The sequence below is a fragment of the Diabrotica undecimpunctata genome, chromosome 1, assembly GCF_040954645.1.
Source record: "Diabrotica undecimpunctata isolate CICGRU chromosome 1, icDiaUnde3, whole genome shotgun sequence".
NCBI lineage: Eukaryota > Metazoa > Arthropoda > Insecta > Coleoptera > Chrysomelidae > Diabrotica > Diabrotica undecimpunctata.
In genome coordinates, this window is record NC_092803.1 from 57,769,168 (window position 1) to 57,795,060 (window position 25,893).

The window sequence follows — 25,893 nt, forward strand, 5'->3', positions numbered from 1 at the left end:
CCAACAAGTTACCTTATGTGTGTGGTGCCTCTGAACGTACATAAAAGCAAGACATCTTTTATAGAACATTTTTATTTTTCGTTACGTTATTTCCTGGCTTCTAAGTGATTTATCACTTGTCAATGTCCGTTCGGGAGACCGGTAAATGATGAATGGTAGAGCGCTATGGTAGAGATGTGTGGATAATCAACGAATATCGGATCTTTACCCAACAAACGAATCACTGATATTCAAAGAGCGTTTCATAAATATATTTGTTATAAATATAACTAAGGGATTTTTTTAATAAAACAATTTTCTTATTACTTTCTATAGTAACCCTTGAATACCCTATCTTTATCCACAAAATAAAAAAACACTTTGTTTGTTTTATGATCAGTCGATAAGGTGAGATGTAAAGTTTGCTTTCGAATTCTGAATTTCTATCGACAGAACTCATAAAGAATCAGTGAATTAGTGAACATCAAATTATTCACCAATACCTATATGGTCAGTTAGGTTTGATTTCGAAAAGATCCAAAAACTAGTAAGCAGCGTTGAAGAAGAAATTGTTTAAAATAAACAAACAAATTTTTAACGCAACATTTTTTCTCCTAATGTATATTTCGATTTGAGTATGGAATTCACAGTTGCCAGTATATTTTAGTTCTATTTTTGTTTCTATTGGCGGAAAAGACTAGGTCTTCCTTATTTTCTATGAATATCTAAATGTTTAATAGTGGCAATATCACAAAAAGCAGACTATGATTATGAAAAAACTACGAATTTTTTTTTTAAAAAGATGAAAAATATTTGCTATTCCTCACACCTAAACATATTTTTATTTAAAATATACTAAGTATGTACTAAGAACAACTTCCAGAGATGTGTAATACCTTTGCCTGGCCTTAACTATTTATTCCTTTCTTTGTTCTTTCCAGGGATAATAAGCCCGGAAAAAGTTGTGAAATATTTTCTTTGCGAATAAATATACTAAACAAAATAGAATCTTATTTATACAAAGAACACTATAAGAATACGTAGTTACAAACAAATATATGTAAAAATATTTTCCATCGCTAGTCTAACCGTTAAGCTCATCTCTACCCTTTATTTCGTAGAACTTGAAGTCTAGACAAGCAAGTGTCCTTATGAGATACGGAGAGCCATCTACTTGTGTCAATAACAAACCTATCCATTGAAGATATCTTCAACGATCGGAAATCTTGTAGTGATGCAGCTTAAAGCCTCTGTTTGTCAAGCAGTTTTCCAGCACTCATTAAAAATCTTATGCTGAATGAATAGTTGCTGAGAAAATTGGATTGTCGAATGATTGTTCCTGTCGTATACGTTTGTAATGAAAAATTGTCATGTACACTGTTAAAAATCATTCTTAGCAGAACGTAGAGTATATATTAACTGACATAGACATCCAAACATCCATTTATTATTTTATTATTATTATGTTATTATTTTTTAATTAATAAACAAAGTTTAGTATCGATCAAAATTGAGTGGTTTAAGGTTCTTGGTCTTTTTGAAAAGTCGTTTAGAATGCCGAGAGTAACAAGATGCGCAAATTTTCATCAACTGAGCGAGTTTTATAGGGAGCGGACATTTGGCCTAAGAGAAGCCGGCTTTTCTTTTCGAGAAATTGCGAATAAGGTCACAGAGTACTGTGTTAAGATGTTATCAGGCATGGCGTCAAGAAGACCAAATATAAAGTTCGACAGGCACAGGGCTGCGCTAAAGAACAATAGATCAATAGATCGTCGCTTAAGCTTGATGGCTCCAAAAGACCTCTTCTCTACTACCAGGTCTATTGCAAATCAAAGGTTTGCAGAACATGGAAGACCAATTGAAATGCGAACAATTTCTTTATTTTATTCCGGTAACACTTAGTTCTACCTCTTACATATGTCGTGTGGGAGTGCCATCGATTAATGTTTCAGGTCACCTGTAATCTTTGTCAGAGGGAACATGACAGCTCAGCAATATGAAGAAGATATTTTGGAACTTCATCTCATACTCTACCTTCAGACATTCTAATTTCCAATTTTTCAGCAGGGTACGATAGGGCCACACATTTCGAGAGTCACCATGCACTTCTTTGAATATGCTGGAGTTAATATTTTGCCCTGCCGATCCCCAGATTTATTCTTAATTGAACACGTGGAACATGATGCGTCGGAGACTTCTTAATTTAAAGCATGCTCTTCAAAGTATGGGAGCATTTAGGAAGTAGTTAATTGGGACATAAAACGAGATACCCTAGTAGGATATTAACCACCTAATCAGAAGCGACCTCATGCACACCAAAGAGTGTATTGACCACAAAGGTGCATTTACACCAACAAATTATCTTTATTATGTATAAGCGTTTTAGGAATTATGACCACCAATGGTCAATGGTAAATCAATTTTCCATTTTCGCCCTATATGGAAGTTTAACAAAGCTTCTTTGAAGCTTCCTACGGTAATACGTTCCGATACATGACAAAAAACAAAAGAGCCTGATTTTTATCGTTGTAAAAAAGAGAGTCCCATTTCTATTTATCTTTAAACTACCGAATTGCAATTACCTCTTTGTGACATAATCTAGCTTTAGGTCTAGTTCAATAAAACGTAATGAAACAGTGAGCTGGACCAGTTCAACAACAAGAATTTTCCTCCCAATACAAATAAAAAGCTATTTTTGATCGACAAGTATCTCCGTTTTCCGCGTTTGTGTAATAGGTACGCGGTTATAAAGCAATCGGGGTTTGGCTTTGATCGGAAAATGTGAAAACCGTCAGCGAAAAATGAATGCCCGCGGAAAGGCGTGGGAAATACAGGAAACGTAACAATGCAAAATGATAATTTATCCTGAAAAGTTTATGGATTTTCCACGTAGGTGGACCTAAATGGGGTATTAGAAGAGCTGCTTGAAAATTTATAGGATTTTATCTAGAAATGGATTTTAAACAGCTTTGGTGAAATAAAAAGATGACTGGAAGTTTCCTTCGTGTTATTCGCATCCCTAGTTTTTTGCCTTGATTTTCTTAAAATATTGATTCAGGATTTAGCCGAAGGAAGTTTTTTGAGAGTAAGGAATAAAGTTAAATAATGTTGGGACAACCTATCAAGAAGAAACTTATCAAGAAAGGGAGTAGAAAAGTGTAATAAACATACGGAGATGAAAACTGAAATGCAAACAAATCTAAAACATACAATACAATTAGCCGAATATTATATACACTAATGCCCAAAATTAACGCACCACCTTAAATGTACCAAAAGTTTGAAGCTATTTTTCTTCTGAACGAATGATTAGATTTTGATGATGTTTTTTTCATATTATAGGTCTATTCCTAGTAAATCAATGTATTAATGTTTTCTAAAAAATATCAACGTTTTACCTGTATACGGGGTGTAAAAATAAAGATGTGTTTTTTCATCGTTTTTTTGCAACACCCTGTGGAATTTATTAGAAATAAACGCTACATCTTATTATTATTTTGAGATAAATTTGTTCTTTCTTAAGATTTTCGTGAAAAAATTATCTCAATATCTCTTTTATTAAAGATTATACACAACTTTAAATGTAACAAGTTTTTATCAACATTTAAAGCAAAGAAAACATTACTTACCTAATCTTTATTAACATTTAATACAAATAAAGCCTAAGAAAATATAACCTAAATATTCTTTAACAATTGCCCTTTCCCAAAAACACTTATAACGAGTATTTCCACCTCTACATCTAATTACTTCTTCACAGCGGTGAGGCATACTTAAAATCAAGCAGCGTATTTGGTCTTGATCAATTGGATCCCAAACTTCTCTCACCATAACTTCTGTGTCGTCACGAGAGACATGAGACACAAATTCTCATTAAAAGAAAATTATTTCCTATGTAAGCAGCAAATGAAACTACATGGTTAGACAAAATGTCTAATATACCTTTCACCTGTTAAGAAATCTCTTCGTAAAGCAACAAGGTCCGTTTGCGCTGTAAGAGATATTCCTTCCCAAACCATTACAGATCCACCATTGAATAAAGTAATAGGTTGTATATTACACTATGCATAGCGTTTTCTTGGCCGTCGATTAACTCTCACACTGAGCTATATAAGCAAGTCTACGGTTCAGCAGTGAACAACACGTACTTCCAGTCATCAACATTTCAGCTCTCTGGCAAATTGTAATCTACTTCCACAATGATTTACGTTTAAAGCTCCGACTGGTATCCTTAATTGCAGATCTTGTTTAGCGAGACGCCTTTATATAGTGTTTCTATTCATTTGAATATTATGAACATTTATCACTTGTATTTGTGAATGTCTCATTGTGAGAAAACGCTCTCTTATAGCACAAAGCCTGATAAACCGATCTTGTCGTGGTGTTGTAAGTTTTTCTCTTTCTTATCCACGCCGTTTCGTATGGTCATTTGTTTCTCGAAAACGTTGAATGACTCGTGATATTGTAATATGAAATACCCCTAACCTCAAGCCTATTTCATGATAACTTAAGCCTACATCAGCTAAATTAATTGCCTGAACACATTAATCTTGGCTCAGATTTCTTGAAATTGAATGTTGAATTTTTACAATTCAATAAAGTCACGTTAGGCTTTGAACGTACTTTTCTTTTTTGATAATAAAGATATCGATGATTTTTTTACGAAAATGTTGAAAAAAAAATGAAACTTTTTTAAAGTATTATGATTAATATGTAGCATTTGCTTTAGGTAAATCTGTAATGAGCAAACAAATTTATTGAAATCCAATCAAGGATACACAAGAAAAATAGCTTAATAATTATGGTAGAGTTGAGGTCGGGCGTTAATTTTGGAGAGTAAAAAATCACGCAATCCTTTGAACATACTTTTCTTTTTTGATAATAAACGTATCGTAATGATTTTTTTACCAAAATGTGAAGAAAGAATGAAGCGGTCTTAAAATATTAATAACATGTAACGTTTGTTTCTAATACATTCCACCGGGTGTTGCAAAATTAGATGAAAAAACACAACTTTATTTTTACACCCTGTATATAGGTAAAACGTTGAAATTTCTTAAAAAACATTAATATAGTCATTAACTAGAAATATACCTACAATGTGAAAAACAAATCATGAAAATTCAATGTAGGGTTCAGAAGAAATATAGTTTTAAAATCATGGTCCATTTTAGGTGGTGCGTTAATTTTGGAGAGTAGTGTTACGTAAAAATATGAGTCATAGTTGTAACCTTTAAAACATGTTTTTATTCACTAATAATTCTGTTTTATTGTAGAAATTTTGCCGAAGGATCTAGATTCAAATTATGGTGAATCATCCAACTAGATGCTTCTCGATTTTTCGATGCAAGACAATGCGATCTTTCGATGCTGTTCTAGTATATCAGGATTTCGTATATAAATACAACATTTTTATATGGAGGGCCAGTTAATTCTCAAGACCCGCGCTCGCGAATTTGTTACGTACGGATATAATAAATTATTGTCAGATAAGTTAATATAAATAAAGAAATAAATTAAATCCGTAAGTGTTATAAATATTGAAACTTTTAATAAATTCACAACAAATGGTGTCAGAGTGGGATCGAACATAAATTAGACTTATAATAATAATACAAGTGAATATAAAATAAATTGTGAAAATGGCTACGATTTATGAGCTGACAGTGACTAATTTAAGAAGACATCTTGAAGACAGAGAATTAGCTTCTACCGGAAAAAAGGCTGAGTTAGTCCAACGACTAAAGAACGCTTTGCTAGAAGAAGGACTAGATCCAGAGACTTATATATTTGAAGACAAACATGATGCTGTCCTCTCGTCGATTTCGAAAGTTTCTGGTGACATCGCATCATTGGAGAACAAAGTTTCTGACGATATTTCGAAAGTTTCTTCTGATGTAGCCAAAGTTTCTGGTGACATCGCATCATTGGAGAACAAAGTTTCTGACGATATTTCGAAAGTTTCTTCTGATGTAGCCAAAGTTTCCGGCGACATCGCTTCGTTGGAAGACAAAGTTTCTAACGAGATTTCTTCGCTGGAAAGCAAAGTCTCTGCTAACATCTCTTCGGAAATCTCTAAAGTCACTTCTGAGATGTCTGCCCTGGACGATAGAATATCTTCGTTAAAAAACCAAGTTGCTGCCGATATGTTGGCCTTCGAAGAAAAGATATGGAAAGAGATGGAAAAGAAGATGGAGGAAACAGGGACAGCAGAGAGAGGAAACAATCCAATTACAGTGGAGATAAAAGAAGACGAGACGAAATGTAAGTTGGAGACACGGCCGAAATTTGAAGGAAGTGGAGGTTCTATTCATGTTAAAGTCCCAACTTTCGACGGAAAATCATCATGGAACAACTACATGAAACAGTTCGAATCAGCCGCAAGAGCGAATGGATGGTCTGAAAAAGAAAAGGCTGTAAACCTGACTATCGCTCTTCGAGGAGATGCCTTAGATGTGCTTCAGACCATAGCTGTAGAGGAGACCGATGATTTCGAACAACTGAAGAAGAGGCTAAATATGCGATATGGCCACGAACATTTGGAGCATGTATATCAGTCGCAGCTTAAAAATCGTAGGCAGAAGAAAGATGAGGCTCTTCAAGAATATGAGGTAGATATTGCCAGATTAGTACGATATGCTTATCCAACAGCTCCCGAAGACATGATGGAAAAATTGGCCGTTCAAACGTTTATTGATGGTCTTCGTGATCATGAAATGCAGAGAACACTGCGATTAGCTCGTCACAAAACGCTGGTTGATGTCTTATCCGCCGCCCTCGAGTACGAGTCAGCTACGCAGGCCTCTGGCGGGTACAGTAAAGTTAGAACTGTAAAAGAGGAAGGAGATAAAGATAAACTTGACCAGCTCGTTAATATGATAAAAAGCATGACATGCAAGAAAACGAAGACCATAAAATCAAGAAACTCACCATCGGAAAAACCAGAACGAGTCGGCTTTAGGGGAGCAGCTTCGACCCGGAACTTTTCCAAAGACCCTCTCATACTAATAGCTTCTTTGAAATGTCGTGAAGATAGTGTATATGTAGATGGAGAAATAAATGGTAAAAGACATACGTTGTTGGTGGATACCGGAGCGACCAGAACCATTATACGTCCAACAGTTATAAACAGCCGTAAGAAACTGTTACCAACGAGGTTGCGACTTCGGACCGCTACAGGTGAAAATGCCAACATTCATGGAGAAATCCAGGTACAATTGGGAATTGGAGCAGAAAAGTTCGTCCATACTGTTATAGTTGCTGACATCGAAGAGGATGTTATATTAGGAATGGACGTAATGAATATGCATGGATTCCAATTGGATTTTAAGAATAAGGTAATCAAAGTTGGCAACGAGGAGGTATTTCTCCATCCACATAATGACAACACTGTGCAAGCAGCCATTACAGAAGATACAGTCGTGCCTGCGAGAAGCGAAACGATCATAGTAGCGCGGCTACGGGGAATTGTGGACGAAGGGAGACCTGTTATGATGCAGCCCTGGAACCACGACGATGAGGTTGGCCGTGGAATCATAATTGGAAAGGAATTGGTGACTTCGGCTAAAGAAATTCCTGTGAGACTTATCAATGTCAACGACTACCCAGTGACCATAAAGAAAGAGACAAAAGTAGGAACTTGTGTACCTGTGACATCCATAATTCGTCAGGCGACAACATCTGATAATTCCAACGACAAATTCGACCAAATAGTTGCAGTTGCAGGACAGTCTCTAAATCAGATGGAGAAAAGGAAATTAAGGGAATTTCTTCGGCAGTATCGTGATATTTTCGTACCGAAAGGAGGAAAGACGGGAAGAACTACCGTTGTTAAGCATAAAATTGATACTGGTAATGCTAAGCCAATTCGTCAAACAGCTCGACGATTACCACAGGCGAAGAGAGAGGAAGCTGAAACGATTGTTCAGGAAATGAAGAAAGACGGAGTGATAGAACCTTCTACGAGTCCATGGGTCTCTCCGGTGGTCCTGGTTAAGAAGAAAGACGGAACGACGAGGTTCTGTGTGGATTACCGTTTGCTGAACAACGTTACCAAGAAAGATAGTTATCCTCTGCCTCGGATCGATGACACATTGGACACATTGGCTGGAAGTAAATTGTTTTCTACTTTAGATTTGAAGTCTGGATACTGGCAGGTAGAAATGGACCCAGTCGATAAAGAAAAGACAGCCTTCACCACAGGATCTGGATTGTGGCAATTCAACGTTATGCCATTTGGACTTTGTAATGCTCCTGCGACATTTGAGAGGCTTATGGAAAATGTGTTGAGAGGGTTATCTTGGAAAACATGCCTGGTTTATTTAGATGACATAATCGTCTTGGGGGAGACATTCGAAGATCATTTGAGGAATTTAGAAAACGTTTTTAATCGACTTAAAGCTGCCCGATTGATGCTAAACCCCAAGAAGTGCCAGCTATTTCAAGGTAAAGTCAATTATCTGGGTCATATAGTCAGTAAAGAAGGAGTGGCCGTGGATAAGGGAAAAATCGATTCCATTAAGGAATGGCCAAAACCAACTGACAAACATCAAGTGAGAAGTTTTCTTGGACTATGTACTTACTACCGGAGGTTTATTAAGAAGTTTGCAGATATCGCTAAGCCATTAACGCGACTTACAGAGGAAGCAAGAGAATACCGCTGGGATATAGACTGCCAAAATGCCTTTGAAACGTTGAAAAAGCATTTAATAACAGCACCAATTTTGGGGTATCCACTGCCAGAAGGAGAGTTCATCTTAGATACGGATGCAAGTAACGTGGGAATTGGAGGAGTGCTGTCTCAGATTCAAGGAGGACAGGAACGAGTCCTCGGATATTTTAGTAAAGTCCTTTCAAAACCTGAGCGGAATTATTGCGTCACGAGAAGAGAACTTCTAGCAGTAGTTAAATCAGTAGAGCACTTCTATCAATACCTCTATGGCAGAAAGTTTCTAATCCGAACCGACCATGCCGCCCTTAAGTGGTTGATGCAGTTTAAGAATCCAGAGGGTCAGATAGCCAGGTGGATCGAACGACTCAAAGAATACGATTTTAAGATTGAGCACCGGGCCGGAGTTAGCCACAGAAACGCTGATTCTCTTTCCAGAAGGCCATGCCCAGCAGAGTGTTCCCACTGCAACAAAACGGAATCCAAGGAAGCAGCAGTGCAAGAACGACGATTGTCAACGACGACTGGACGCCTAATAAGATAAGGGAAGAACAAGAGAGAGATCCAGTTATACAGAAAATCCGAAAATGGAAAGAGGAAAACCGTCGACCACCTTGGCAGGAAATATCAAACCTATGCTCAGTAGTTAAGACGTATTGGGCCCAGTGGGACTCATTTATCATCGAAGATGGCTTGCTCAAACGAGTCCTGGAAAATGATGACGGTTCAGAGAAGAGAAGACAGTTGGTGATCCCAAAGAGCAGAATAGCCGAAGTACTTCGTCAGTTACACGACAGTCCATCGGGAGGGCATTTTGGTGTAAGGAAAACCCTTCAGCGAATTCGGGAACGGTTTTATCGGATGAACAGTTCCGACGATGTAAAAGACTGGTGTAAGAAATGTACTATTTGTGCCACGAGTAACGGGCCTTACCGAAAAAGGAGAGCTCCTATGAGACAATATAATGTTGGAAGCCCGTTTGAAAGAATAGCTTTGGACATCGCTGGGCCATTTCCAGAAAGTGAAAAGGGAGGCAAGTACATGCTGGTAGTAATGGATTACTTCACTAAGTGGGTCGAGATTTACGCACTTCCAGACCAGAAGGCCGCCACCGTTGCAGATAAGTTGATCCAAGAATATATCAGCCGATTTGGAGTGCCTTTGGAGATCCATAGTGACCAAGGCAGGAACTTCGAAAGCGATCTATTCCAAGGAATATGTGATAGACTAGGCATGAAGAAAACAAGAACTACCGCGTATCATCCGCAATCGGATGGTATGGTAGAACGAATGAATAGGACAGTTGGCAAGTATTTGACAAAGATGGTGTCCGATCATCAGCGAGACTGGGACCAATACCTTTCGTTCTTCACAATGGCCTACAGATCTGCTGTTAACGAATCAACGGGCCAGACACCAGCCAGAGTCCTATTCGGACGCGAAATGCGACTACCTTGTGATCTAGAATTTGGGTGTCGACCTGGAGAAGATGTAGCAGGTGAAGATTATGTGATCGAATTACGAAGAAGAATGGACAATGTACATGAGTTGGTCCGTTCCCACCTTCAGATCGCTAGCGACCGAATGAAGAAACGGTACGATACACAAGCCGAAAAGGGTTGCTTTAAGAAGAACGACAAAGTATGGCTGTATAATCCCAAGAAGCGAAAAGGTTGTTCTTCCAAATTGCAGCAGTTTTGGGAAGGTCCATACCTCATCATGGAGAAGATCAACGATGTCATCTACCGAATAAGCAAGATTCCGAGAGGAAAGCCGATGATAGTACACCATAACCGGTTGGCATCTTTCGAAGGTGACCACGACGTAGATGAAGAAGTGGAAGTAAACCAAGTCCAAGATGTGTCTGACCTCACGTTTGAGGAATTCATGGGTGCCTATGGAGGTACCGGTAAAGCGAGACATGGTGTTACCACTGAAGAAAAGCAAGATCTACTCGCGCTCCCCGATGACTACTCGCTGGCCCTTACCATCCCGGCCAGTATCAAAGACGCACCAGGGTTGGCATCCGTCTTTCGAAGGAAGTTTGGTCGAGTTGCAGAACTTCAATGCCAAGTGCCAGCTCCCGGTAAAACCTTGAAACTCCAAGATGCATCACGTTACCTTTTCTACCTGGTAACAAAAGACACTGCCCGTGACCAACCTACCTACCGAGATGTATGGGAAGCCTTACTTCAATTGAGAGGGCACGTACTAGAGTCCGACGTGCAAAAGTTAGCCATGCCAAAGTTGGAGTGCCGCCAATTAGATTGGAGGGTTATCCGAAATATGGTGGAGGAGATCTTTAAAGACACCGGAGTCCAGGTGTTAGTCTGTTGCAATCCGCATAGTTACTGGTGCGGAGAGAAAACCGTCCCTTGTCATTTTTATACAACTGGAAGTTGTAAAAGAGGGTCCAGTTGCCGATACCAGCATACCGTTCCAGTTCTAGTCCCAACAAGGTTCCAGGAGGAACCATCTTTTGAGAGGGGGGCAATGTTACGTAAAAATATGAGTCATAGTTGTAACCTTTAAAACATGTTTTTATTCACTAATAATTCTGTTTTATTGTAGAAATTTTGCCGAAGGATCTAGATTCAAATTATGGTGAATCATCCAACTAGATGCTTCTCGATTTTTCGATGCAAGACAATGCGATCTTTCGATGCTGTTCTAGTATATCAGGATTTCGTATATAAATACAACATTTTTATATGGAGGGCCAGTTAATTCTCAAGACCCGCGCTCGCGAATTTGTTACGTACGGATATAATAAATTATTGTCAGATAAGTTAATATAAATAAAGAAATAAATTAAGTCCGTAAGTGTTATAAATATTGAACCTTTTAATAAATTCACAACAGTAGTATACGTATGTATATTATAATTAGCTTAAATATTTTACAAAGAGGAAAGTAATTATCGTGTAATTTTATTTGTTCCCTAAACCGACTAATTGTTTTACATTTCTACCACACGAAAGCTTTTTTATTCGATATTGAATATTTTTTTAAGTTAAAATTTATTTTTTTTTTTTATTTTTTTTGGACCGGAAATCGTTATAACCAAATAAGAAAAAAAAAGAATTTTCCGAATCGCTTCAAGTTAAATTTTTTTTTTTGGCGTATCTCATCGAAATTTTGAGGAAAGGAATGCCAAACGTTTAGAACGTTTCAAACAACAAGAACAAGGTTAATGCGAGTTAATAGTAAAATAAAGGTAAAAGATATCGGCATAGCTCGCAACAAAGAAAAAAAATATATATAAATATAATAAATATATAATAATTAATATTATTTTCTGCAATAAATGAATGTCTGAAATTGATCTTAGTACAAAAAGTAAATCCAAAAAGCACAGATTTAAATCAAACACATTATTTTCGTACCACATTGACTTTAACAACCGACAGAAGGTTTGCAGTTTAGCTTTCCAGTATTTTTATGAAATTTCCAAAAAAAAAACAGTTTAGCGTCTCTGCTCTTTGAAAAGTGAAAGTCTAACACCTGCAAATATGAGAGGAAAATCTTCTGGTTCTGGGAAAAAAATAATTTCAGATGATGTTTGCCAGAAAATAACTACTTTTATTGATAATATCCCGGAGAATCACTTTTATTATTCAATACTACCAAGAAATATTTATCTGCTCAACTTAATATAAAAATTATGCACAAGACATTTTTGCCAAGCATCCGGAGTCTCAAAATGTTACATATACATTTTTTTCTTAAGTATTTTCATGAAAAATTCAACTTATTATTCGGTTGTCCTCAAATAGATGTATGTTCTATGTGTGAAGAGTTGGAAGTAAAACTAAGAGACCCTCATTTTAATAATAACGCCAAGCGAGTTATTGCTGCCGAGTTTGTGGTTCACAAGAGAAGAGCAAAAAAGGATTTTACAAAAATTGACCAAATGAGAAAGTTATGTAAAGAAAATACAGAGATCGCAGCTCTATGTTTTGATTACATGCAAAACCTACCCCTTCTATTTTTACCCATACAAGAGATCTTCTATTATCGTCAGTTTTGGGTAAATGAGTTTTGCATTCACAATCTTAAAACTTAAAAAGCAACCTTTTACTTTTACGCGAAGGTGAAGGACACAAAGGCCCCGATGAGGTTTGCTCTTTTTTAAATGACTATATAAACAACAAAATTCCAGAAAACTTTGAAGAGCTGCATTTATTTTGTGACGGATGCCCAAGTCAGAATCAAAATAATACTGTTATTCGGTAACTTCTGTTCTAGTAATGACCAAGAAGTTCAAAAAAATTATTTAGTTTCTACAGCGAGGCCACTCATTTAATGATTGTGACAGAGATTTCGGTACCGTTAAAAGAAAAATTCATCGCCACGATTTTTTAAAAAGAAAGTTTTGTCTACACGAAGCTTTGGTAAGGTAGTTCCAAAAAACGAAAAGGTTAGTTTCAATATTAACTCCTATTATGCCTCCGATAGGGGCTGCAGGACCTTGACGTTGGTTCGGAGGCTTAAGCTGACTGTTCAGACAGGGCTGTAGTCTGGCGTAGGAAGTGGAACAAGTATGTGTGTGTGAATGAATGGGATCTCCCTAATAAGGAGCTCTCTGTTGAATGAAGGTACCCCCTATAAACGGGCTAGGCCTAGTGAATGGGAAGTATAGAAACGTGTGAAACGACCACGCTAGAACAGTTCCTGTCACCACATAGCCCTCTGGGGTATCTGGGAATCTTTCCCAGGTATTCGAGAGACTAGGAAGGGAAGAACTGTTTCAGCGACCAAGAAGCAGCCTACCCAAGCTAAGGTGTGAGGTAATCGTGCCGATGGCTGTATGGCCACAGGGTTTTATGTGGTCGTGAACGATCCCCCTGGGGAACCAGGCAAACCCCACTGTATAAAGCCTTCCCCTGGTAATGCGGGGCTCTGCCAGGGGCGACCAAGCTTTCCCTAGCTACTCGTGGGAACAACATGTATACGAAAAATAAAAAACCAAAACCAAATTCTGAGGTTGGACCAAAACGTTCACCTCAGTCTGAAGCCGCAGATAAGGATGGACAGCAATGTTCACCTCTAATCTCGGCCAAACCGGAGGCTGGACCAAAACGTTCACCTCAGCCTGAAGCCGGAGCTAAGGATGAACAGCAATGTTCACCTCAAGCTTCGGCCCAAGCGGAGGATGGACAAGGACCACCTCGGGAAAACCGGCCAAAACGCCACAGAATTAGCGGCGCCGAGGCAAAAAGAAGGAAGAAGGCCAGAGAGGCGATGGGAAAAGCACCCACGGGAGCAGCTCATCCCTCTCCAGCCCCTCCCAAAACAAAGGTGAAGATGCCCACATCGGAGGCTGACAACGGTTCCACCTCCAAAAGAGGACAGGAACCAACAGCCCCCGGTGTGAAGCGCCTTCGCCCAAGTACCTCCACGGAGGGCACGCCGAGGAAGCATAAGAAGTCACGCGGTGGTGGAAACACCGCTGCGCCTTCCCAAAGCTTCGCCGAAGCTACCTTAAGACATCTTAAGGTTGCTATTATAGATAAGTTAAACCCGTATGGAAAGGTCACCGCCGACCGGGCAAACCTTATCAAACAAAGCCTAATCGAGGAATTGGACAGAACAATCTTGTCACCCTCGAGCAGCCAGGTAAAAGCACCCACGTTCAAGTCGTGGACTTACTCAGGTGAGATCATCAGAGTAGTCTGTGATGACGATGAGGCGCTTGCATGGCTGGAAAAGGCTACATCTGACCTCAAACCGTGGGAGGAAGCATCACTGGCTGTTGTCAGTCAGGATAAGCTCCCAAAACTTACCAAAGCCTCTCTATGGATCCCGGAGGATGCTATTAGCACCTCTGATGACCCAGAAAGAGTGCTGCGGAGGTTAGCGGCGCAAAATCCAGACATGGCAGTCGCGAGATGGTGCACTTTTCACCATGAGGTAAAAAAGGATCCTAAAGGACACCTGTTTGTCTTCGGAATCGGAGACGATGACATGGTTGTCCTTAGGAAAAGGGCAATGAGGCTGAGCTGCACGTTTACCTCATTGTATCTAAAAACAAGCACAAGCAAAGTGCAGGATACCTCCTCGGAACCAGGAACCTCAGACACGCGGCAACCGACTGCGGTTGCTGAGACTGAGACAACCCTGGTCCCACAGCAGGGAGAAGATCATCAAATGATGGTTGACGAACTCTGCGGAGGAAGTTCCGAAATAACTGAGGCTGCCCCCTCCTCAACTGAGGAGGAAATGGACACCTAAAAAGAGCCGAAACTATACCTAAGCCATGGGCAAGGATGTCGAAAAAAATAAGGTCACTATTATTCAATGCAACCTCCAACACAAAAAGGTGGCAACGGCAACACTATGTCGCCGCCTGGATGTAACGGAGGATGCAATAGCACTAATCCAAGAACCTTGGATAAATAAGACCAAAATAACTGGTCTTAGCAGCCTAAACGGTCAAATTTTCAGCTTACCAAGCAATCAACAACCGAGAACAGCAATATATGTTCCCAGAAAAATCAAAGCCTCCCCTATGGCGCAGTTTTGCACCTCAGACGTAACTGCGGTTAAAGTGAAGTGCCCATGGGGAAAGGGCAAAAATAGAGAGTTGATACTAGCATCAGTCTACCTACCCTCAGATGCAGCCACCCTACCACCAACAAGGGAAATGGAAGATCTGGTAGACCATTGTCTCAGTCAGAAGGTAGAACTTATTATCGGCTGCGATTCGAACTCTCACCATCTAGGCTGGGGCAGCAGAGATAACAACGCCCGAGGTAAGTCTCTTTATAACTATATCACTATAAAAGATTTGTATATCTTAAATAAGGGCACCGAACCTACCTTTATTAATGTTCGTAGCCAAACAGTCATCGATATCACGCTGGCAACAGCTGAAATATCGAATAAAATTCAGAACTGGCAGGTATCGGAGGATATTTCTATGTCCGACCACCGCTGGCTAACCTATAATATTAGTCTGGAAAAAAGCCTTATCAAATCGCGCGACCCTAAGAGGACGGATGTAGAACTCTACAACCGACTCTTAGAAGATGCTCTGCGGAATGAAAGGGCTTCAACTCCAGGAACTAATACAGAATTGGAAAGGTATGCGGTATCTATCCAAAACAAAATAAGCTATGCTTATAAAAAATCCTGTCCAATAAGGATGGTCCAGGAAAGTCGCAAAACCAACTCTTGGTGGTGCACTGAATTGGAACACCTTAGGAAGACAGCAAGAACAGCTTTTAATAGAGCAAAACGCACCAAACTCAAAGAGGATTGGGATTCTTACCAATCAAATCTCAGAGAGTTTAAAAAAGTCTGCAGACAAAGACAAAGAGCTGCTTGGAGAACCTTCTGTGAGGAAATCGAAGATTTCCCGCAGGCTTCCAGGTTACAAAAAGCGCTCTCAAAGGACCCACATCGGCATGTCGGCATACTAACGAAGGAAGATGGGAATAAAACTTCCAACCTTCGCGAAAGTGCTGAGGTCCTGATGAAAACACACTTTCCCGGTTCTAGTGTCTCAACAGCACCAAACCGGATGGAAGAAGCAATCATACCGTCAACAAACGACTGGCATCTCGCCAGAACAATGATTAATGAGGAAAAGGTAAAATGGGCCATATTGTGCTTCACCCCTTTCAAATCACCAGGGCCTGACGGCATATATCCAGCCCTACTACGGTGGGGACTGGATATCCTTCTGCCGCACCTCGTGGAAATATTCAGAGCCTCTTTGGTTCTGAGATATATTCCTAGGAAGTGGAGAGAGGTACGTGTGGTCTTCATACCAAAACCAGGTAGGATGGACTACACCCTACCAAAGGCTTTCCGACCAATTAGCCTAACATCCTTTCTGTTGAAAACGATGGAAAGGCTATGCGAGAGGTACATAAGGGATGAAGTTCTGGTCCATAACCCACTTCACCCAAATCAACATGCATATACTTCGGGAAGATCTACCGATTCTGCACTGCATCATGTAGTGGGAAGAATTGAAAGATCGCTGGATAATAAAGAATCCACCCTAGGTATATTCATAGACATTGAGGGAGCGTTTGATAAAACCACATTCCCAACTATCACCCAACAGCTCAACGTCAGGAATGTTCCCCTGGCCATAAGCGAATGGATATTCAGTATGCTCTCTAATAGAGCAATAAGCATAAATGTAGAAGACGTTTCTGTTAGAGGCATGGTTACGAGGGGCTGTCCACAGGGAGGGGTGCTATCACCACTACTCTGGAACATAGTTCTAGATACCCTGGTTGACCAACTCAGCAGCAACGGTTTCTACACAATAGCCTATGCAGACGATATTGCTGTCCTGCAAAGCGGTAAGTTTGAGAGCACACTATGTGAGAGATCACAAGTTGCTCTCCGACTAATAGAAACATGGTGCAAGGAACACTCACCATCTATAAATCCAAAGAAAACTGAGATGGTCCTCTTTACCAGGAAAAGAAGAATCACGGGCTTAATACCCCCAAGGATTCTAAACTACAGTCTAAATTTTTCTGACGAGGTGAAGTACCTTGGTATTACCCTTGACAAGAAGTTAACATGGAACTCACACTTAGATGGTAGAGCTAAAAGAGCATATATTGCCTATGAGCAGTGTCGACGAACGGTCGGACGCACCTGGGGCCTCACGCCCAGGGTGATCGCCTGGGTCTACACCGCTGTCATTAGGCCAATGCTAACTTACGGAGCTATTGCTTGGGTACCAAAAGTGCTACAGGCAACAGCGATTAACAAACTAAACCATATTCAGCGGATGGCTTGCATAAATATAACAGGTGCCATGAAAACAACACCAACTGCTGCAATGGAGTTGATCATTGGCATCACGCCTCTAGATATATATGTCAAAGAGGTGGCGCTAGTGACAATGATGCGACTGCGCTCAGCTGGTGCAAACCTTGATGTAGGAATGGGACAATTGAGAACTCGTTTCTGGCGAGAAGAGTTGGATGCGTTACCACTTCTACAGGCAGGCTGCGACTCAATTGAACCAAAGTTTGTCTTCAACAAACCCTACAAAATTGAAACAGGACAGTACATGGAGACAAACGTGGCAAATGCCTATTGCATATACACCGATGGCTCCAAAATGAAAGAAGGCTCAGGATGCGGGATATACTCCAGATCACTGAACCTAAGAATAAAGTGGGGTATGGGCAAAAATGCCAGCGTAGTTCAGACAGAACTGACTGGTATCTCCATAGCCGCAAAAGAGATAACCCAAAAAGGTATAGCAGGTAAAACTATAATCATCTGCACAGATAGCAGACAAGCGCTACTAACCTTGAATAGACCACGTGTCACATCAGGTTTAGTAATGGAGTGTCACAAGTCACTAACCCAAGCTTCGGATGGTAATACCATCATCCTGAGGTGGGTTAAAGGACACAATAGGAATAAAGGCAACCGCATTGCTGACCAATTAGCTAGGAAGGCGGCAGGCCTAAGACTCTTAGGACCTGGGGATCTTTTTGGTTGGTCAACTACAACAATCGCGGAAATTGTCAAATGTCACTCCCATACTCAAACCGTAAAAAGATGGGAAGAAGGGAAAGGATGTAAACTTGCCAGGGTAACACTAAGTAACCTTGAAGAGTCAACATCTAAGAAGTACTTGGGAATGACCAGGAAAAACCTACGTTTGGCAGTTGGTTTTTTTAACTGGTCATTGTCAACTAAGCAAACACCTCCATACACTGGGGCTAGCAGACACACCTCTATGTAGGAAGTGTGAACGAGAAGACGAAACTGTAGAGCATGTCCTATGTGAATGCCCAGAGTTATCGTTAATACGAGAGTACGCGTTCGGCGAGTCCTGGCCAACACCTGCCCACATAAGAGAGATGTCTCCTGGTGACTTGTCCACCTTCCTAGAATTGGCAGGATGGACAATGAGCTAAGGGTGACAGCTCCCTGGGAGGATGCACAATGGGTCAATTGTGGCCTAAGTGCTGTGAAACTTAACTCGCCCTCCCTACTCTACAGATACAGATACAGAACTCCTATTATGAATTTAGCTTTTCCTAAGATAATTTGGGTATGTTGTTAGCTAAAACCATACACTGCTGAACATAGGCCTCCTCGAAAAACCTCCATTCAGATCTATCTTGCGCTGCTGCAATCCAGTTGGTACGAATCCTCTTTATGTCGTCAGTCCAGACGACAGACTGACGAAAACTCCAATAATCATAAAAAACTTGAAAACAATAAGATGCTTCCACAATACGTTCCAGATAATCACAAGCCATTCTACAATATGATCTGTGAATGATCTACCAGTGCCGAAGAAGCGGAACAAGGAGAAAATTGAACTATCCCTATTTATTTTCAATGTTTTTGTTTTCTTTTTCTTCTAAATTTAGTGTAGCAGTTTAATATTTCTAATAAACAATATTCATATTATAATGACTATTTTTACTTTTATTACCTGTTCATTTTGAAAACGGGTTATCTCTTTTACAAAAAATCTCGGTGCCTAGGTCTTTTAAAATTAAAAGATATATTTTTATAATGTTTATCGGTTTTTATAGTAAATTAAAAAAACAAAAAATACATAAAAACACGTAATTTAAAATTTTAAAATAATTTAAAAAATTGGAGGTGGCCCATTTTCAAAATGACTGATTGATATACTTGTTAAGCTCTTTGCATTTACTTTCCCAGGAAACATTTTGTGCGTTAGTTACTAGATTTTTTACTTCTCTGTTTGATCTTGCGTATGTTCGTCTGGATCATTTGTTTGCAGCCAGTTGAAGAACTGCTTGTTATAAAGATAATTTTTTTATGCACAGGCAGTATTTTATGGCCGGCTTACATAATTTAAAACTACAAGGTAAAAACTCGCGTTGCTCGTCAGTTAGTTTAATAAACACGTAATTTTATATAAATTTTATACCATTGATTTAGAGAATTATTATTAGAATTCTCGGTGAATGTTGACGGAGCCTCACCCGATTATGTCAACATACGTAAAGTGTAGTTGAACATTTAATGAACGTTATTTGCAAAAATATGGAAGAGAAAAGTAATACCCAGAGAATGGACAAATGCAGTAATTATACTATATACAAGAGAGGAAACACAAGAGACTGTAAGAACTATAGAGGTATATCACTACTATGTGTAGCAGCAAAAGTATACGAAACCAGAATAGAAAGGAAAATCAGAAAAGAAATAGAACGTAAATTAGAGGACGTACAAAGTGGATTAAGGAAAGGACACAACACACAAGACCATATATTCACCATGCAACAAGTAAGAGAAAAAGCCTTAAAGAAAAATAGAGAAACATATCTGAGCTTTATAGACATGGAAAAAGCATTCGACTCAGTCAAAAGAAACGATATATGGGAAATCCTAAAGAAGAAGCAAGTAAGTGAAGAACTGATAGAAGCAACAAAGAGTATATACATGAAAACAACAAATACAGTAAGAATGTTAAATATATAGTCAGAACCATTTAAAACAACTCAAGGAGTTAGACAAGGGGGAAGTCTCAGCCCAGTGCTATTCATAAAGATAGTGAAAGAATGTAAGAAAACATTCAAGAAATACTGCATCGTTTGGAACAGAATGCAAATGATAAACGCTGAGATGTGTATATTTGCAGACGACATAGTATTAATTGCGGAAACTGCAGAAAAACTGAAATACAACTTAGAGAAATGGAACCTAGAAGCAAGCAAATACAACTTAAATGTAAACGAAGAGAAGACTCAGATAATGAAAATATCAAGGAAACAAGGGACGGGAGATCAAATGGAAGTAATGATAGACCAACAAAAAATAATACAGACAAATTCATACAAATACTTAGGAACAGTAATCAACAATAAAGGAGACATCGAGGACGATCTTAACAACAGAATGGAAAACACAGGAAAACTATTTCAAGTACCAAATAGATGATTCCGTAATAACAAAGAAATATCAACGAAGACCAAGATGACAATATACAAAGCAATTTACAGTGTGTAAAAGCCAAATGGAATAAATTCATTATTTAGGTTACTGTACATATTTATAAAAAATCCCGAAACACGTCAAATTTAAATTATAACTTGACATACTTTAACGTGAAAATGCAACCCCTACCTTCAACCCCCTCGGAATGACAGGTACAATCCCCAATTTTTAAAATGATATATCGTTTGAAAGGTCTTTTCATTCTCCATTCAAAAATATTGTCGCTTTCAGGTTTATTAAGATTAATTAAGATAAAATAAAATAAAATCATGTGGTTACCGAAATTCGCTAAAATTACTCTAAACAATTTCCCGTTTAGGTCTTGATAATGAGAAAGTGAACAAAAACCATAGCAATGTGGTTTTTAGATGGTAACCATTAAAAAACTTTAAAGAATTTCCGTGGCAACGTTATTTTAACAAGCATTAGTAAATTGTTTTATTTAAGTTGCCAGTATTTTAATTTAAGTAAAAAGTTCGTTCAATTAAATTCTGAAAAATGGTTAGATTAACGGAAATGCATAAAATAACAGTTTTACAAATGATTGGTTACGGAGATAATACCCGAACACAACAGGAAGTAACTCGCCTATTTCATGAGAAATTTCCTAATTTACCGCCTATATCCCAAGGAACAATAAGTAAAATAGAGAAGCAGTTTCGCGAGTTTGGTCATCTAAGCAGATAAAAAAAGCAGCTGCCAATGCACTGAGTGATGAACTTAAATTAGATGTGTTGCTTGAGTTTCAGGAAAATCCACATACGTCGAGTAGACAGGCATCCACTAAATTCAATGCTAGCCATACATCGATAGTAAACATATTAAAAGAAAATAAATTGCATCCCTATAAGATGATACCTACTCAGGAGCTCATGGAAGACGATTTTGTAGAACTTTTTTTTGTGAGCAAATGATGGACATGTTGGATAACAATATTATCCAATTAGAAGACGTTATGTTTTCTGATGAGTGTACTTTTTCACTTAACGGTCATGCTAATCGGCAAAATTGCCGCTACTGGGCCACGGAAAATCCCCACTGGATGAGAGAAGAATACACTCAATACCCTCAAAAGGTTAATGTTTGGGCAGGGATTGTAGGAAATAATATCATTGGTCCCTTTTTCATTGAGGGCAACTTGAATGGCAACAATTATTTGGTACTACTTCAAAATGATGTCATTCCAACGTTGGCAAATTTATATCCTGATCCAGGAAACCCTCAAGTTCCAGCGAATACGATATGGTTTCAGCAGGATGGAGCACCACCACATTACCAACTTAATGTCCGGCAGTAGCTCGATACAATATTTCCCAATCGGTGGATAGGGAGGAGAGGATCAATTAAATGGCTAGCGCGATCACCTGATCTTACATTATTAGATTTCTTTTTATGGAGATATGTGAAGAGCCATGTGTAAAAAACCTTATGATTTAAATGACTTAAAAGAACGAATAACACTTGCGATTAGGTCGATCACGCCTGTTATGTTAAATAATGTTAGAAGACAGTTTTATTTAAGATTAGGATGTTGCTAAGACGTTCGCGGTGAACATTTTGAACATCTACTTCATTAACATTCATAGTTCTTTTTCGTGTTCTACATTTTATTACGTTTTGCATTACATTTTAGTTTTTGATTGTATTGTAGCGAATTTCGGTAACCACATGATTTTAATTTATTTTATCTTAATTAATCTTAATAAACTTGAAAGCGACAACATTTTTGAATGGAGAATGAAAAGACCTTTCAAACGATATATCACAAGCTTATACTTCCTATTTTAAAAATTGGGGGTTGTACCTGTTATTCTAAGGGGGTTGAAGGTAGAGGTTGCATTTTCACGTTAAAGAATGTCAAGTTATAATTTAAATTTGACGTGTTTCGGGATTTTTTATAAATATGTACAGTAACCTAAATAATGAATTTATTCCATTTGGCTTTTACACACTGTATAGACCTACAGTGACATATGGAGCAGAAAATTGGATATTAAACAAAAGACATCAGAGCAGAATTCAGGCAGCAGAGATGAAATACCTCAGAACGATCGGAGTAAAAAGAACTGATAGAATTAGAAATGAAGAAATAAGAGAAAGACTCAACATCAAACCGATACTCGACTCAATCAAGGAGAAAAAATTGGCATGGTTCGGACATCTAACCCGGATGGACAATAATAAGCAAGTAAAAAGAGTGTGGGACGCCAAACCAATAGGGAAGAACAGAAGAGAAAGACCCATTGAAGAATGGAAAAGTGACATCTTGCAGATACTGCAGAGTAAGGGTAAGACTTGACAGGAAGCAACACAGATGGCATCCAATAGGAAGGAATGGAGACAGTTCGTTAAGAGCTAGGACACCTCAGAAGACTGTAAATTATTGTAATTTAATGAATTGTATTATAAACGGCCCAACACCGAAAGGTACAAATGGGTCTACTGATTAAGCAAAAAAATTAAAGTATTTGCAAAAATTGTGTTAAATTTACCTTCGAGAAAATAACGTTTAGATGTACTAACATCATTATTAGCTCGGATGTCTCTCACACCGCCTCCCAACATCACAACCTGTCAGGTTCTCACAGGTGAATCATCACCACATAAGGCTGTATACACACATGTCCAAAAGTTTGGCATACGTACAAATAATATATCTACGCCTATGGTGGTTTTAAAACTGTTGTTGATATTCATTCTAGACGGTTATTAAATGAAAATGATAAAAAATTTGAATCGTTTTTGTATGATTTTGGTCACATTCAACTGATTAGCGTATTTACACATTATTTCAGTCTTTGTTTAAATTTGAATTGAGCCGTTTAAAAATGCCTAAAACGTGATATATCATTTTGACAGATCCAGAGTAATTGCTTTGTTACAACAGGACTTTAGTTAAAGTTATATCGCGAATATTGCTAATGTTACTCAGAGTGCTGTATCGAAAATTAAAAAAAAATTCCAAGACACAAATGACATCAAGGATCGTCCCCAAGTGGTAGAAATCGATGGACAACAGCAGCACAAGACCGGCAAATAACATTTATAGCTCGTAGAAATCGTCTGGAATCTACAAGTGGTATATCCAGAGAAATTTATAGGCTTCAAGGACTGAATATTTCACGGCAAACAATAACACGCAGACAAAATGAGGTAAATTTGTATCGTAGAAGACCGCTACGTGTTTCTAAACTAACCTACCAACACAAAATAGTAAGGTTGCAATGGGCTAGAGAAATGGTGCATCATGATCCTAACTGGAATAACGTGATGATCTCTGATGAGTCAAAAATTGACTTGGTATCTGATTCGCGAAAAACACTGGTTTGGAGGGCCCCAGGACGATAAGCCCCACTAGAAACAGCTAAACCGCGTGTCCCATTTGAAGGTGACAGTATTATGGTTTGGGGTGGTATTATGAGTGGTACACGGACGTCACTGCTGGTGGAGAGAAGAGTCACTGGTGCTGTATACATCAAGGAAGTTTTAAATCCTGTCGTACGTCTATTCCGAGGGGCAGTAGGTGATGAATTTGTGTTTATGCATGACAACGCACCTCCTCATCGAACATCAGGAGTACAAAATTTTCTTGAAGAAGAAGGAATATCTACATTACAGTAGCCTTTGAATTCCCCCGATATTAACATTATTGAACATGCTTGGGACATTCTCAAAACACGCATCAGGAAGCGAAACAGTCTGCCTATTACACTTCGAGAACTTAAAGATGCTGCTCGTGAAGAGTGGGATAGAATTTCGCAAGCCCAGCTCGACCAGTTAATCGGCAGCATTCCAAATCGCCTACAGGCTTGCATACAGGCCAATGGAGGAAATACTTATTATTAGTTTTATTAAAAATTATTTTTTTCTATACTAATTTATTTTTAAATGTTCTACATTGTAAGTTTTTCACTTCAAGAAAATAAATATTTTTTTCGCATATCGTTTATCTGGTTTTGAGATTTATTTAGTATTGTTGAGAATTGAAACAAAATGATGTTTAACTATTAAGAAGATTTTATATATAAAAATCAATAAAAATATGAAATATTCCAATATTCCAAACTTTTGGACATATGTGTAGGTAAAACTTATTGCTACGATAGGTTCACCCAAAAGTTAGACAATCAAGTTTCAGATATACCTAGATGCTAAATACTGTGAACTTAAATCAACAAGAAACTAAAAGTGAGTTTTGTTAACAAAAAAATGTCCACTAAAAAAGTTCTACAACGACTAAATAACGATAATTATTTATTATTTCAGAACATGGGTAATATATGAAGGCATCGCATCGCAAAGTCGCGGCATCGGAAGCTGTTTTAAATGAGAAACATTAGACAATATACCAGGCTAAGCTTCAAATAATTTACACTAGCAGCACAAGAAAGGGAAAGTTTCGCCAGAGTAATCGATAACCTCCAGTTATAAATAAATCACTCAAAGAAAAAGAATACCATTAAATCAAAATTTTTTTTCTACCATTTTCATTCAATTGATTATTGTATCAGTTACCTTCTAATACTTCATGAATCCCATTGGGACATTACGGACAATTACATTTAATAACTTGAATAATCATCTCCGCGGCTCTTAAATATAAATCTTTGTATCTAAATTTCTAATATATATTAAAAAATAAAGTAATACTTACATTCTTGTTTAAATGTGAAATATTCTGTTAAATGTCGACACTCGTGGTTACCACGAAGGAGAAAAAGGGTGGTAGGATAACATAACTTCAATGCCCACAGGTACAACACGCACTGTAAACAAAAGAAGGAAATTAATATTAATATTGTATAAAACAAAAGAGTATATTTATATAAAATTTAAAGTAAGAGTAAACTTAAATATATCAAGTATCGTAATCATTAAAAATATCATCGGCAGGAATAATTTTTTAACATTTAGGGCCGGTTGTTCTAACGCTAATCAAAACTTGATTGTAATCAAATATTTAATTACAAGCAAATACGTTCAAGCATCTGTCAAAATTATTAAAAATTGCTTAATATTATTATTGAGTTGTAAATAAAAACATGAAATTAACATCAAAAAGAATTTAATTATGGTTTATTTTAAATTAAAACGCAAAATAATAAAATTAAATAAGATAAATCAGTCAACATAACCTCAAAATGTGACGTATTTGATTTTAATTAAATATTTTATTACAATCAAGTTTTGATTAGCGTTCGAACAACCGGCTCCTAAGTTAAATGGAGATTATATTGCGAGTAATATGTTCGTTTTAAGGACACATGCACAAT

At 38.1% G+C, this 25,893-nt stretch overlaps 1 protein-coding gene across 5 annotated transcripts in view; it reads right to left on the bottom strand.

Moving 5' to 3' along the window:
- Positions 1 to 25,893, bottom strand: part of LOC140449622 (serine/threonine-protein phosphatase 2B catalytic subunit 2-like) — a 727,881-nt gene that overhangs the window by 272,704 nt on the left and 429,284 nt on the right. For all 5 annotated transcript variants that reach the window (XM_072542882.1, XM_072542878.1, XM_072542873.1 and 2 more), the window contains exon 4: positions 25,275 to 25,386. In XM_072542882.1, coding sequence (XP_072398983.1) covers positions 25,275 to 25,386 — 112 coding nt within the window. The remainder of the gene's footprint in view (positions 1 to 25,274; positions 25,387 to 25,893) is intronic.